Genomic DNA, 12,998 nt, shown 5'->3' with positions numbered 1-12,998 from the left:
CAGTCTTTGAGTCTTACTTGCATGAATTAATTCTAAATCCCAACTATATGTTCTACGGTAGACTTTGTGGATTTCCCTTCAACACTACAGCCAATTAAAACATATGTAACCTTTACCTTTCCAAGCCCAGGGGTATCTTTGATTTTGTTGGCTGCACGGAGAAGGCAGGGTGGAGCCGGGGGAGGGGCCATCAAAAGGGCGACACTAAAATTGGTGGGGAACAGAGGAGGGTCACATGACGATGATGATGATGTCACCGGAGCTGTGACCACAGCTGTCTTCTGCTTCTTCTTCTTGGACGCTAAATTCAACTTTTGCGCGGCTCTGAGAGGAGAGAGGAGAGACAGAGGGAAGGAAGGAGACGAGGAGAGAAATGAAGAATATATGCAACCATTTATCACTGTACAAACATTGTCATAAAGTAAATAAATAGTAATAGTAATACTAAATAGTTTAAATGGACAAATATGAGAAGATGAGGAAGGACAGGACGGTGGTGGCACATCAGCGCAACGCATGCATGGGTCTATAATTACACCCGTAGTTTTCCACAGTACAACCTTGGCAAATTGCAGAATAGAACTCGATTACACACCCGTCAACACACAGATACACACACACAGATACACGCATACACACACTGCTGTTTACATATGTAGCAACATCTGGATGGGGAGTGGTTCATTTGCTTTCTTGCTGCTCAAGTCCCCACGGCATTCAGCTCAAAAGCACCCACCAAAAATTATATTTATTTATACTCCATCTATTCTGCACTCAGATTCTCCTCACTCACTCTCTCCTTTTAACTATAACTTCTAAATCTCTCCTCTTTCTCCTTCTGTTCTCTTTGCTCCCTCTGTTCTTCCTCTCTGCCTCTCTCAGCACAACAGCACTTCACGTCATTTTTGGTGTCTAACTTTTTCTCCTCCCTTTTCTATCGCTCCCTTTTTTTCCTCCCCAGCAAAAATTCCACACACATATTTATATAATTGACTGATTTTTCTGTTTTAACCTACATGACAGAATTGATAATAAAGAGGAGACAGTTATTACCAAGCACCAGTGGTGGAAAACAAGTACATTTACTTAAGTACTCTACTTAAGAACATTTCTGTGATATTTGTACTTCACTTGAGCATGAGCTTGGATTTAATGCTACGTCCAGTCCACCAATATTCTGAGAGAAATATCATACTTTTCACTTTTCACTACTGACAGGTGCTGTAACTTTTCAAATTGACGTTGATTGATGGACGCCTGCAGTGATAAAGCTCACCAAGAGTTGAGAAAAGTCCAAACTCTGAAAACAGATTTGTGTATCAAAACTTTGTTTTCCTTCTTTCATCTCCCGTTAATCATCTCAAAACTGTCAGACTTACCATGTGACTGCCTGGGGGGCCCGACCCCTAGGTTTACTAGTAATGGTATTCTAACATTGTGGTATTGGTGTTTTTATTTAAGATGAAGATCTGAGTACTTCTTCCACCATTCCCAAATGCTATAATTTTCTCCCACTGTGGCTTTTTGTCTATGTCAAGACTGTTATGGTGGAATTTAACTGCATGATGTTAGCCTGACCACATGTCAGCAATTGTTGTGTTGTAATTGATCACCAAGCATATAGATGAATAGTTACTAATACATTATTTTCATTATGATAAAAGCATGAATATAATACACTCTGACCATGGCTGAGCAAACAGATGAAGGGAGGTTAAGTGTGAGTGATCTCAGAGACAGTAAATCTGCAGACAGTGAATACTTCAAGTGATTTATTGTCAGCAAAGCAACAACAATAGCAAAAATATTTGTGTCAATGTAATTCTTTCTTTGGGATTTATGAAGCCACAAGTCACAAACGAGCCGATTTCCTGACAATCTGAAATACGCTGTTGCAGTAATAACAATATGATAAAAATAAAAGACCTCTAAAAGTGCTCTGGCAGGGATTCCTGCTCTGTTCTGCTTTAATCTACCCTCACATATATTTCTATGATTTCAAAAAGAGGGAGAGAAGACCTTGCGCCCTGACACACTCTCTGTCAAAGACCCATATTCTCACACCATTGGCTTTCAATTAACTGCAGCACGTTACAGAAATGAGAGTGGGGGGGGGGGGAGTCAGTGAGAGAAATAGAAGGAAGGGAGGGAGGGACAGTGCAGCAGGAGGGAGGGGGAGAAGAGAGATGTGGATTCAGTGACCCAAGGAACGACGAAGCGTTGCACCATTTGACTGGCTCTCCCAGGAGATTTGTGTGTGAATCTCGGCGTGTGGGGGTGTGTCTGTGACTGTGAATGTGTGTATGAGTGCATATACTGTATGAAACAAAGCTCCACTAGAAGGCCACTAATTGGTTTTCCACTGTGTGCAAGCTAAGCTTACATTCATATTGCAGCAAATGCGATCAAAAGCAATTACCAGTTTTCTTATTATATTACTTGAATCCTTAAAACCTTCCTCATAGCATAAAGATACATGCACTGTAGATTGTTTTAAAAAAAAGTGCTGATGCTTTTAGCATGAGAACTGTGATGAACTCATGCATGGTTACTCTGCTGCCAGAGATGCCATTTGCACCCTGAGAAAAACATGTATTAGCTTTATTTTTGTGTGTGATTGCTTTTATAATCCTTTAAATACATCAGCCACATCAATTTCAGAATGCATCCATTTTCATGTATGTACAGTGGTGTGAAAAAGTATTTGCCCCCTTACAGATTTCTTCTGCTTTTGCTTTATTGTCACACTTACATGTTTCAGATCATCAAACCAATTTTAATATCAGACAAAGATGACCTGAGTAAACACAAAAAGCAGTTTTTAAATGATGATTTCATTTATTAAGGGAAAAAAGCTATCCAAACCAACCTGGCCCTATGTGAAAAAGTAATTGCCCCCTAAATCTAATAACTGATTGTGCCACCCTTGGCGGCAACAACTGCAACCAAGCATTTGCAATAACTGCCGATGAGTCTTTCACATCGCTGTGGGGGAATTTTGGCCTACTCTTCTTTGCAGAATTGTCTTAATTCAGCCACATTGGAGGGTTTTCGAGCATGAATGGCCTGTTTAAGGTCATGCCACAGCATCTCAATTGGATTTAAGTCCAGACTTGGACTGGGTCACTCCAAAACCTTCACTTTGTTTTTTTTTTAGCTATTCAGAGGTGGACTTGCTGGTGTGCTTCGGATCATTGTCCTGCTGCATAACCCAAGTGCGCTTGTGCTTAAGGTCACAAACTGATGGCCGGACATTCTCCTTCAGGATTTTCTGGTAGAGAGCAGAATTCATGGTTCCATCAAGTACAGCAAGTTGTCCAGGTCCTGAAGCAGCAAAGCAGCCCCAGACCATCACACTACCACCACCATGTTTGACTGTCGGTATGATGTTCTTTCTCCCAAATGCTGTGTTGGTTTTATGCCAGATGTAACGGGACACACACCTTCCAAAAAGTTCCACTTTTGTCTCATCAGTCCACAGAATATTTTTCCAAAAGTGTGGGGGATCATCAAGATGTTTTTTTGGCAAATGTGAGATGTGCCTTTGTGTTCTTTTTGGTCAGCAGTGGTTTTCACCTTGGAACTCTCCCATGGAAGCCATTTTTGCCCAGTGTCTTTCTTATTGTTGAATCATGGACACTGACCTTAACTGAGGCAAATGCAGTGCTTTAGATGTTGTTTGGGGTTCTTTTGTGACCTCCTGCATGAGACGTTGATGCACTCTTGGAGTAATTTTGGTAGGCCGGTAGTCCTGGGAAGGTTCACCACTGCTCCATGTTTTCTCCATTCGGGGATATTGACTCTCACTGTTTGCTGGAGTCCCAAAGCCTTAGAAATGGCTTTGTAACCCTTTCCTGACTGATAGATGTCAATAACTTTGTTTCTTGTCTGTTCTTGAATTGCTTTAGATCGGGGCATGATGTGTTGCATTTTGAGATCTTTCAGCCTACTTCATGTTGTCTATTTAAGTGTCTATTCTTGATTCTACAGCTCTGGCAGTAATCAGGCCTGGGTGTGGCAAGTGAAATTGAACTCAGCTTTCAAAAATGTGGTTAATCACAGTTAATTCATGATTTAACAAGAAGGGGGCAATTACTTTTTCACATAGGGCCAGGTTGGTTTGGATAGCTTTTTTCCCTTAATAAATGAAATCATCATTTAAAAACTGCTTTTTGTGTTTACTCAGGTCATCTATGTCTGATATTAAAATTGGTTTGATGATCTGAAACATGTAAGTGTGACAATAAAGCAAAAACAGAAGCAATCTGTAAGTGGGCAAATACTTTTTCACACCACTGTATATCTAATATTACTCTTATTATGTGCTCTCACCCTGACTGGTTTAATCTATGGTTCAATTCAAGCATAGTAGACACCCCCCCCCCCCCCCCCCCCCCCCCACACACACACACACACACACACACATACCATCTAATTGGTAGCATTTAATGACAAGTGGCCTGGGATTTGGCCAAGTGGATCTATTCCAATCTAACCCTAAAGTGAAGAGCACTTGTTTTCCATCCATCTACTCTCTCTCTTTATCCCTCAGCTCTTCCACTGTCACCCCCATCCTTTTATTTTCCCTCCTTCCCACATTACCTTCATCCATTCCCCCACTCGTCTCCCTCCCCATTCTTCCAGTGTTAAATCCCTCCCACTCTACAAACATCCCTTCATCCATCCTCTCCATTTTGTTCCTCTCTCCCTCATTATTTTTACCCTTTCATTCTCTGCTGCCTGCCTTCTGCCCTCCATATGTCCACCCATCCATCCCACCATCCATACAGCCTTCCTTACATGTATTGATCCCTTCATCCATCTTCGCCTCTCTTCCCTTAAGTCGTGCCATGTCTCTCTTTCTTGTTAAAAAGCGTCACAGGTCACAAATAGTCCAGCTACTAACATGCTGATGCTTTGTTTCCCTCTTCCTTCCACACAACTACAAACACTTTCACTTGACACAAACATACAAAACACACACAGCTGATTTATGACTGGTGTCTCTGGGCTGTGTTGTTGGCTCAGAAGCTAATTACATTCTATTTAACAGGCTGCCAGTGGAGGGAGATACTGGGATAGATTAAGAGTGATTGTGTGAGTGTGTTTTTGTGTGTTTGTGTGTGTCGCAGGAGGTCAGGTCAAGGCTGGCATGGACAGGAGACTGGCTTTAGTAACACTATCTATGTATCGACATGTGCACATACCCTCCAATTTAGACACTTCCTGCTTCCTATAACGACACCAGACACATGCTATAATGTAATGGTGCACACACGCCTCAACAATGAAATAATAAGACATTACTGTCCTCAATGTGGCGTTAAAGTGGTCACATGATACTTCTGGCTTACATGTATTCGAACATACATATCACAAGGTATCACATGTGCTACTGTAGATAACTGAGCTGCTTACTAATCTGTCTGAACCATGTGAAAATAGTGTATCATGAAAGCAGCGTGCTCTACACCCTTTGTTCATTCCATTAAGCAATTTATAATAAGATATAAATTAATTAGTAATACATGGATAAAATAGTCAGATTCACACTTGCCTGCTGCCCTCCCAGTAACTCTATAAACAACCACTTGAAGAGCAAATGGGCTTCTTCTTCTCTGTCAAAATAAAAGCTTTCAATCACTTTTAAATTGAATGTGACCAAAAACTAAGAGAAAATGTGGTCCTAATGCAATCAGCCAGTTGATATAGTAATTGGTTTACCAGAGGCCACCTACTTAAATCATCAATCAGCCATTATGATTGGTGTTTAAATGTTAAATTGGTTTTTCCATGGAATGCTTCTTTTTAAAGAAAAGGGAGGCAGCAAGAGGTAAATAGAGGCAGACAAAGTGACAGTATTCCCCCACCTCACACCCATCCTCCATCCAATGTAACGACACCTTCCCAATTCACTGATTCACTTGGGACCTATTCATTTACTCTGCAACCTCCAGCGACACACACACACACACAAATACATGGCCAAATCCCTAAAAATCCAATCCTTGGAGCATGCAGTAAAAAAATTCCTGCACAGATAGAAGTTCCCTTCCCCCAGCGCGGGAGAGCGTCCACACACACACACACACACACACACACATACAGCCATGTAGAGCATGTCTCTATCCCCTAACCCAGCGTCCCCAGAGGGCCACTGCAGCACAGGGAAGATGGAGAGCTACTGCGCAAGTGTGACATATTCACCGACATGATTGGTACTAATGAAAGATATTACTTTCATTCACATTAGCAGGGGTAAAGAAAAGGTCAGTGTGGAGATGGGGAAACTGTTGTGTAAAGAGAGGTATGACGGAACAATAGTGAGAGAGGAAAGTAGTGGAGGAAGGTAGAGAGTGAGAGAGGCAACCAAAGAGAGGAAGGAGAGACCTGAAGACGAAAGATGAGAGAAGGGATAGAAAGAGGAAGAGGTGGAACAGGAAAGGGATCAGGTGTGGAGATGTGGTGGACACAGGGATTTTACTGTGTGCAGACAGTGAGCAAGAGGGAGATTGTGTGTGTGTGTGTGTGTGTGTGTGTGTATGTGTAATAAGAATGTCTGTATGCAGTCCACGTCTGAGAGTAAAGACCAAGACAGCCATGGGATTTACCAGCACTGCATGGCTGCTTCCATCGACCATAAACACACACACAGACACACACACGCACACACACACACAGACAAATGCACACATGTACACGCATTAAGAGTCAAAAATAAAAGGTGAGTGTTTTTTCTTGCCAATTAAATTGAAATCCTACTTCACACATACACACACACATACACACACAAATGACAGGAAAAATGCAGACAAACTGTGCATGTGTGTTGGTGAAATTTTGAACAGAAAACAAAACAAACACACTGGGATGTTAAAAGGAGATTACATATCACAACACTGAGGATCAATAGTAATTATACAGCCTAAAACAGGAGAGTGAGACTGATAGCTAGACACACACAAACACACATGTCGACACACATGTCCAGACACTGACACCTGCACCATTAAACAAACCATGTTCTTTAACTTAGAAGGTTAATGCTCATAAATCCGCTCAAAAGACAGCTGGCTGTATGTTTGGAATGTCAACCAGATGTGTGTGTGTGTGTGTGTAAAATGGCCTTGTTACCTGACAGTTCGGGGGGGGGGTCATACAAAGAAAGCCAAAGAGAGAGTGTGTGCATGTGTGTTTGCCTGTGTTCCCACACAATTTACGAGTTGTGCCTGGTCAGTGGCGCTTTGACAGACAGACAGCACTATGTCTGCTACATTAACACAAGGGAAAAAAGACAGGACTTGTAGAGTAGAGTATGGGTGAACGTGAGGAGGAAAACCATCTGTGTCATTCACAATGTGATTTAAAGCAGCTCATTAGATAGGATGTCTCAGCAACACCTCAGACGCTGTGACACACTCATAGGCTTGTGTTACCCATGAATAATTTACTCATTCATTTTGAGCTTGCCATGTTTATTCATCAATAATTTATCTATATTACCCGTGTCTTATTTATGTTGTGTCGCTCTGCATTTCTCTACATTTGATTGCACAGCTCATCGACGACTGGAGACACTAGTATGTAGTAAGTAAGTACACTTATGCAAAGTAATATAATAATAGGCCTATTCCATATTTCCATCATCTTCATCTCATAACATCTACTTGTTTGTATTCTCATTCTTTCCGTCCCTCTGCTCTATTAGACAACTTGTCAGCACAACGGTATGTGGAGACTCAAACTCAAACCAAGGATGAACTAAACCCAGGGATTAATCTTGCACAAATGAGCTAGTAAGATACACCTCACTAACTTGTTTTTACGGATTCTTCGAGTCCCTATAATGCCGCTAAGTCCTGCAAAGGTAATCCTTGTAGGATTAAACTACAGTACCACAGTGTTCATATGAGTTTTGTGTGATTCAGTCTTCTTCTTTTTTGTCTCATTCAGTCACACTGGCTGTTTTCTGAACCGCAAATGCTACATACTACTGCTTTTTATAGTAGTGGTGTATATATCTGTGTGTGTGTGTGTATGTATGTGTGTGTATATATATATATATGTGTTTTATTTTATTATAATTTTTTTTTAAATCATTCTCAGATGATATTTTAGTCAAATACAATAAAGAGTTGTAAAAGAAAAAAGATAGATCAAATCAAACAGGAAGTTAGCTGATCTCCCTGACATGCATCCACAGGGTGACATGATGTGTATGTGGTGCTCTGATGTGAATGTGTCTTACCTGGCAAAGAAGGAGGCAGCAGCAGAGGTGGTGGTGGTCGGCGCCGTCGTGGTCACAGCTGGAGTGTGAGAGGGAGAGTGGGTGTGCGATGTTGAGTTAGTGTGTGAAGGAGAGTGTGTGTTGTAGCGGTTCAGGGCAGCCTCAGTCAAACCTTCTCTGCATGCCTCAGGGACCATCTGGGAGATCTGATGGGAGACAGAGAGAGTCAAAATGTTTACTCCTGAGATCACAGTGAAGTGGTATGGTGTGTGTCCTCCTCTGTTTTCTTGCTCTCACAGAGACAGATGTGATGAGAGTATTTTTTATCTTTGATAATGCCAACTGTATGCTCATGTCCTTCATGATAAACACATTAAATACACACACACACTACAGTATAGCTCTGCCCTTGTTCTAGATCTTATGTATTCTGATAGAATTTTGGTTTCAAAAAACTAAAATATTTCCTTTCTGATATCTATATTCATCATTTGAAATAACAACAGCGATGACTTATCGCTCAATAATGAGCGATAAGTCATATTTGTTCAAAAGCATGTTCAGGTCTGTGCTGTGTGTGTGTGTGTTTCCTGCGGCAGATAAGATCTGTAGTGATCACAGTGAACCAACAGCTGAATATTGTCTGAGTCCCAGGATAGACAGACAGAAACAAACACGCCCTACTGCCTCAGTTTCTTCTGTTTGACCTGGTGCCTTGTCCGACTCTTTTACCCTTACTTCCTTTCTTTTCTATCCCTCTCTCCACTTCTTTTTATTATTGCCTCTAACCTATTCAATTTCATTCTCTCTGTCCCTTTGCTCTGCCATCTTAAGCTACTCCTATGTGTCCTTTATTATTGGATCATCCTTCATTGCTTTTGTCCTTTATTAGATAGTATGTAGGGAAGGAGGACTGTGAGGATGAAGAGAGAGACCTTTAAACTTATAACACTGTAAAGAAATGAAATTTGCTGGCCTGTGTGATTTACTTTTTCATCAGATGTATAGTATACATGCAGCAACTTTATCTTTGCATGCAAAGCTAGCAGTCACAATGCCAAAGGACTTATCTATACATTTAGGTGTTTGAGGAGGGACCAAACTGTTCATTCAATTCATATACACCCTTGATGCTAACATATATAACAGGAAGCACATTTTACCCATATCTCTTAATCTCTCCTTCTTGTCAATGTGACCAAAATGAGAGATTTATAGCTTTGTTGCTTGTATGTGTGTGTGAAAAGCATTTCACTGGCACATTCAACTGCTTTGTGTGAGAGTGTGTTGCATTCGTTTGTCGCTGTGTGCACAGATGTGTGTGCAGAGGCATGTGTGTTTCTGCGTGTGTGTCGCCGCCCCATACGTGAAATAGATATGGATTATTGATTATAGTTCTTTATGTGCTGCCAACAGCCAGACAACAGAGCACCTAAATCATTACCACACGCTCCAATAAAGGAACTAATGCTTGTGTGAGAGTAAATCGGCGACCATTTATGTCTATTGTGAGATTGTCTGTGCGTGTCATTGTGCACAGACGTGCATGCACTTCTCTGCACCTGTGTGTATGTGTGCGTAAATCAGCTCCACTGTGCGTATATTTATTGCTAAGGGCTCCTGGGGTGCAAGCACCCTGCACACTGCCTTGATAAATTACCTATTGTAAATTAGATGCCTCTATAGTTTATATACCATTCTCCTTGTGCATTTACATGCATTTCAAATGCTCAGACTTCGCTGGCTACTGCTGCATTATTAAAGGATTTGTGTACGTATGGAATAAAGGTTCAGTGAGCTACATGGAATACCTGTGCATTTGCACTGGTTGCTCATTTATCCTGATAAATGTGAAGAGGAAAACTATTTGCACCGTGTAGGAGAAAAGTCCCCACAGAGAGCTATTATAAAACAGGAGTAAAGGTGGTTGAATAATATGTGGCTGTTGGCAGTTCAGACCACAGGGGCTGGACAGACTATATACTATGTTTTCCTCAGCTGCACCTCCCATTGTCACGAAAAAATGCAATAACCATGCCGTCATTCATTTTATACTGTCACATGATTGATTCTTCTTCTCTGTGTCTAAAGCAGCAGTGTGCTGATGGGTAATTATGCTTCATGGCATCAAACCAGCTATTGCAAGTGAGCTGCCATTAGTTCTGCATCTGAACTTCTGCACACAGTAATGAGATGTATAACATGATGATACCTATTTGGAACAGCATTCCTGCATGGTCACCTGGCTAATGCATTTACATGGATGGCATTCTGGGTGATGTAGTCTGTGAAGTAAATTCTGTTTTTGTTGTTTCTGTTTGTTCATATGAGGCTGATACACTTATCTCAATTAAATTGTCCCACAGGACATACATACAGGTCTTTGCATTTAATCATGAATTAGATTGAATTACACTGAAAGAAACTTTAATGATCCCTATGGGAATATTAGGTCATCACAGCAAGAGAGAAAAGGATTGTGTTGAAAATAATGCAGCAAATCAATAAAAACACAGCATCTGATCATGTTTTCATAGAACACCTGAGCTAGTATGTGTAAATGGGGGACTTTGATGAATGTAACATCAGATTACCACAGAAAGACAGGATAAAAAAACACTTACACACTTATTCCGTCACACTCAACCCTCCTCTTTCTCTACACATCCACATCCCTCTTTCTCTGCTCTTACAAAAGGGTAAAAGCTGGCTCATTCATCTTCATTAAAACACAAACGTCATTTCCCAAGGATTCACCTTCCTCATCTGTCTCTCTTAGGTTTATTTTATTTTTCCATCCTTTCCCAACCACACGCTTCATCCAACCAACATGGACTTTGTGTCTTAAATTCCAGGTCCATATGAGGAGGATGAAAAGAGAAATTGTGTGTTTGTGTGTCCATGTATGTGTGTGGTCCTGCCTGCTTGTACCAGGGGGATAGATACAATCTGTAAAACAATCTAAATGCTTACTGCAGTAGAGTGGAGGAACAGAGGGAGAAAGCCTGCCCTTTCAGATTGACAGTAGGGGAGAAAATGGGGCCAGGTACACAAAAGTAAGTGAGCAAATGGAAAAGGGTTTTTATTTGTTTTAAATTAGTGATAGCATTACAGAAAGAGAGAGACTGTATGTGAAACACAAGGAAACAAAATGTTGGGAGAGTGGAGGCAAGGAGATGAAGAAATAAAAGAGTGGGAGTAAATGATATACACTGTAGATAAAGTATCATAGATATAAAGAAAGAGAGCAAAGGTGAGGCAGAGGAAGGTTGGATTGAATATCTGATGATTCATATCAACATAGTTTTCAGTTTATGGTATAATCAAATTAGTGACGGCCTTAAGGCTCCATATTGAATGAATAATTGAATGGCAAAGACAAATAAAAGAAAATGATGACAAGAAGAAATATATCTTCATGTTCACTTTACTTTCACTTAGAGGTGCAGATGACTTTATGGAATATCAGAGATAATAAGATATATTTTCTGACACTATCATGATTCAAAACATAGACATACTACAAAATACTCATTACCTTACCAAATGGCTGTTACATGCACTTATCATGCTCTCATTTTATGTAGTTATGCAGCAATACACAACTACAATTTATTGCTGTCCTCTCTGTTGGCAACTGAGCATGTCTACTGCTCTGTCACAGAGGAACTCATAGGGAAGGGAGACTCTGTGTACCTGTGGTAGATTATTATGTCTGAATGTATACTTAAACCAAATCAAAAAGTTATAATCAAACGGCTGGACAGTTCAAGTGATATCATTTGGGGTGCTTTATAAGACACTCTGTGGAGCTGTAAGGGGACAAGTGCCACTCTTTCCCTTTCCCCACTCCCCATTTATTCTGCTGGTCCCGAAATCGAACTTATGACCTTCCGATCAAGAGCTTCTCTAACCTTTAGTCCCTCATCACTGCCCTAATTAATCCTAAAGGACAGTCTTAAAACTTAGGCAAAACAAACAGGGCAAACACTGTGAATTAGGAAAGCTAATCTAACCATTGTTGAAATCAGCACGCACACACACACACACACACACACACAGAGGCACACAGAGAGGCACACACCACACTCTATAAACCTGTTTTCAATTATCTGCTTGAAGGACAGAGCAAGGGCAATGAGACAATGTTAGATGTGTTTTCTCATGCTGGAGAGAGAGAGGAAGAGTGAGAGTGAGAGTGATCTATCTCTTCTTCACCCCACCACCATCACCAAAACCAACACAAAAAAAAGCCTAAAACAGTGAATAAGCAGTTGATCTAAACTTGATTTTTCCTGATTTAACTTAGCAAGTTCTGCTAGTTAAAAGATACAGTATATGGAAAAGGGTTTCTGGGCTGTTTCTTTGAGCAAATGAAAGGATGATACATCAGTGAGTACACTGCTGCTGGCTGACATCACTCATTGCTTTTGAAGCTCGGACCCTTAGTTCACGCTAACCACCATCTTGGTCTGTTAAGGGGCTCAGGAAATAAACATCTGTCAACCAGATGGATCCTAAATTAGTCTGAATGGAGAACTTGATTTAAAATGCAGACTGACTGACCAAGATTATTAATCTCCATATCCACTACTGTGCGATGGACATCTATAGTTCATTATGATGTGTTTGATGCTACTGCACTTGATTCTGTTTGTATTATTATTATTTTTTTAAATCCATTTGAAAATATCTGTGGCCTTCATCGGCTCACTGATCCCAGTAAGCTACCTGGGAGATTCACACAGGGTCCCTTATAATCAGTCTTCCT

The 12,998-nt window shown here is 40.8% G+C and overlaps 1 protein-coding gene across 1 annotated transcript in view; it reads right to left on the bottom strand.

The window, feature by feature from the left end:
• The window catches only part of kif26ba (kinesin family member 26Ba), a 77,550-nt gene that overhangs the window by 36,657 nt on the left and 27,895 nt on the right, over nucleotides 1-12,998 (bottom strand). The window contains exons 4-5 of the mRNA XM_070828762.1: nucleotides 8,249-8,433; nucleotides 117-324 (exon numbers count right to left, since the gene is read on the bottom strand). Coding sequence (XP_070684863.1) covers nucleotides 117-324; nucleotides 8,249-8,433 — 393 coding nt within the window. The remainder of the gene's footprint in view (nucleotides 1-116; nucleotides 325-8,248; nucleotides 8,434-12,998) is intronic.

This window comes from Pempheris klunzingeri, chromosome 1, assembly GCF_042242105.1.
Source record: "Pempheris klunzingeri isolate RE-2024b chromosome 1, fPemKlu1.hap1, whole genome shotgun sequence".
In the NCBI taxonomy this organism is placed as follows: Eukaryota; Metazoa; Chordata; class Actinopteri; order Acropomatiformes; family Pempheridae; genus Pempheris; species Pempheris klunzingeri.
The sequence above is the reverse complement of the archived record's forward strand: the minus strand, read 5'-3'. Positions and strand labels throughout refer to the sequence as shown.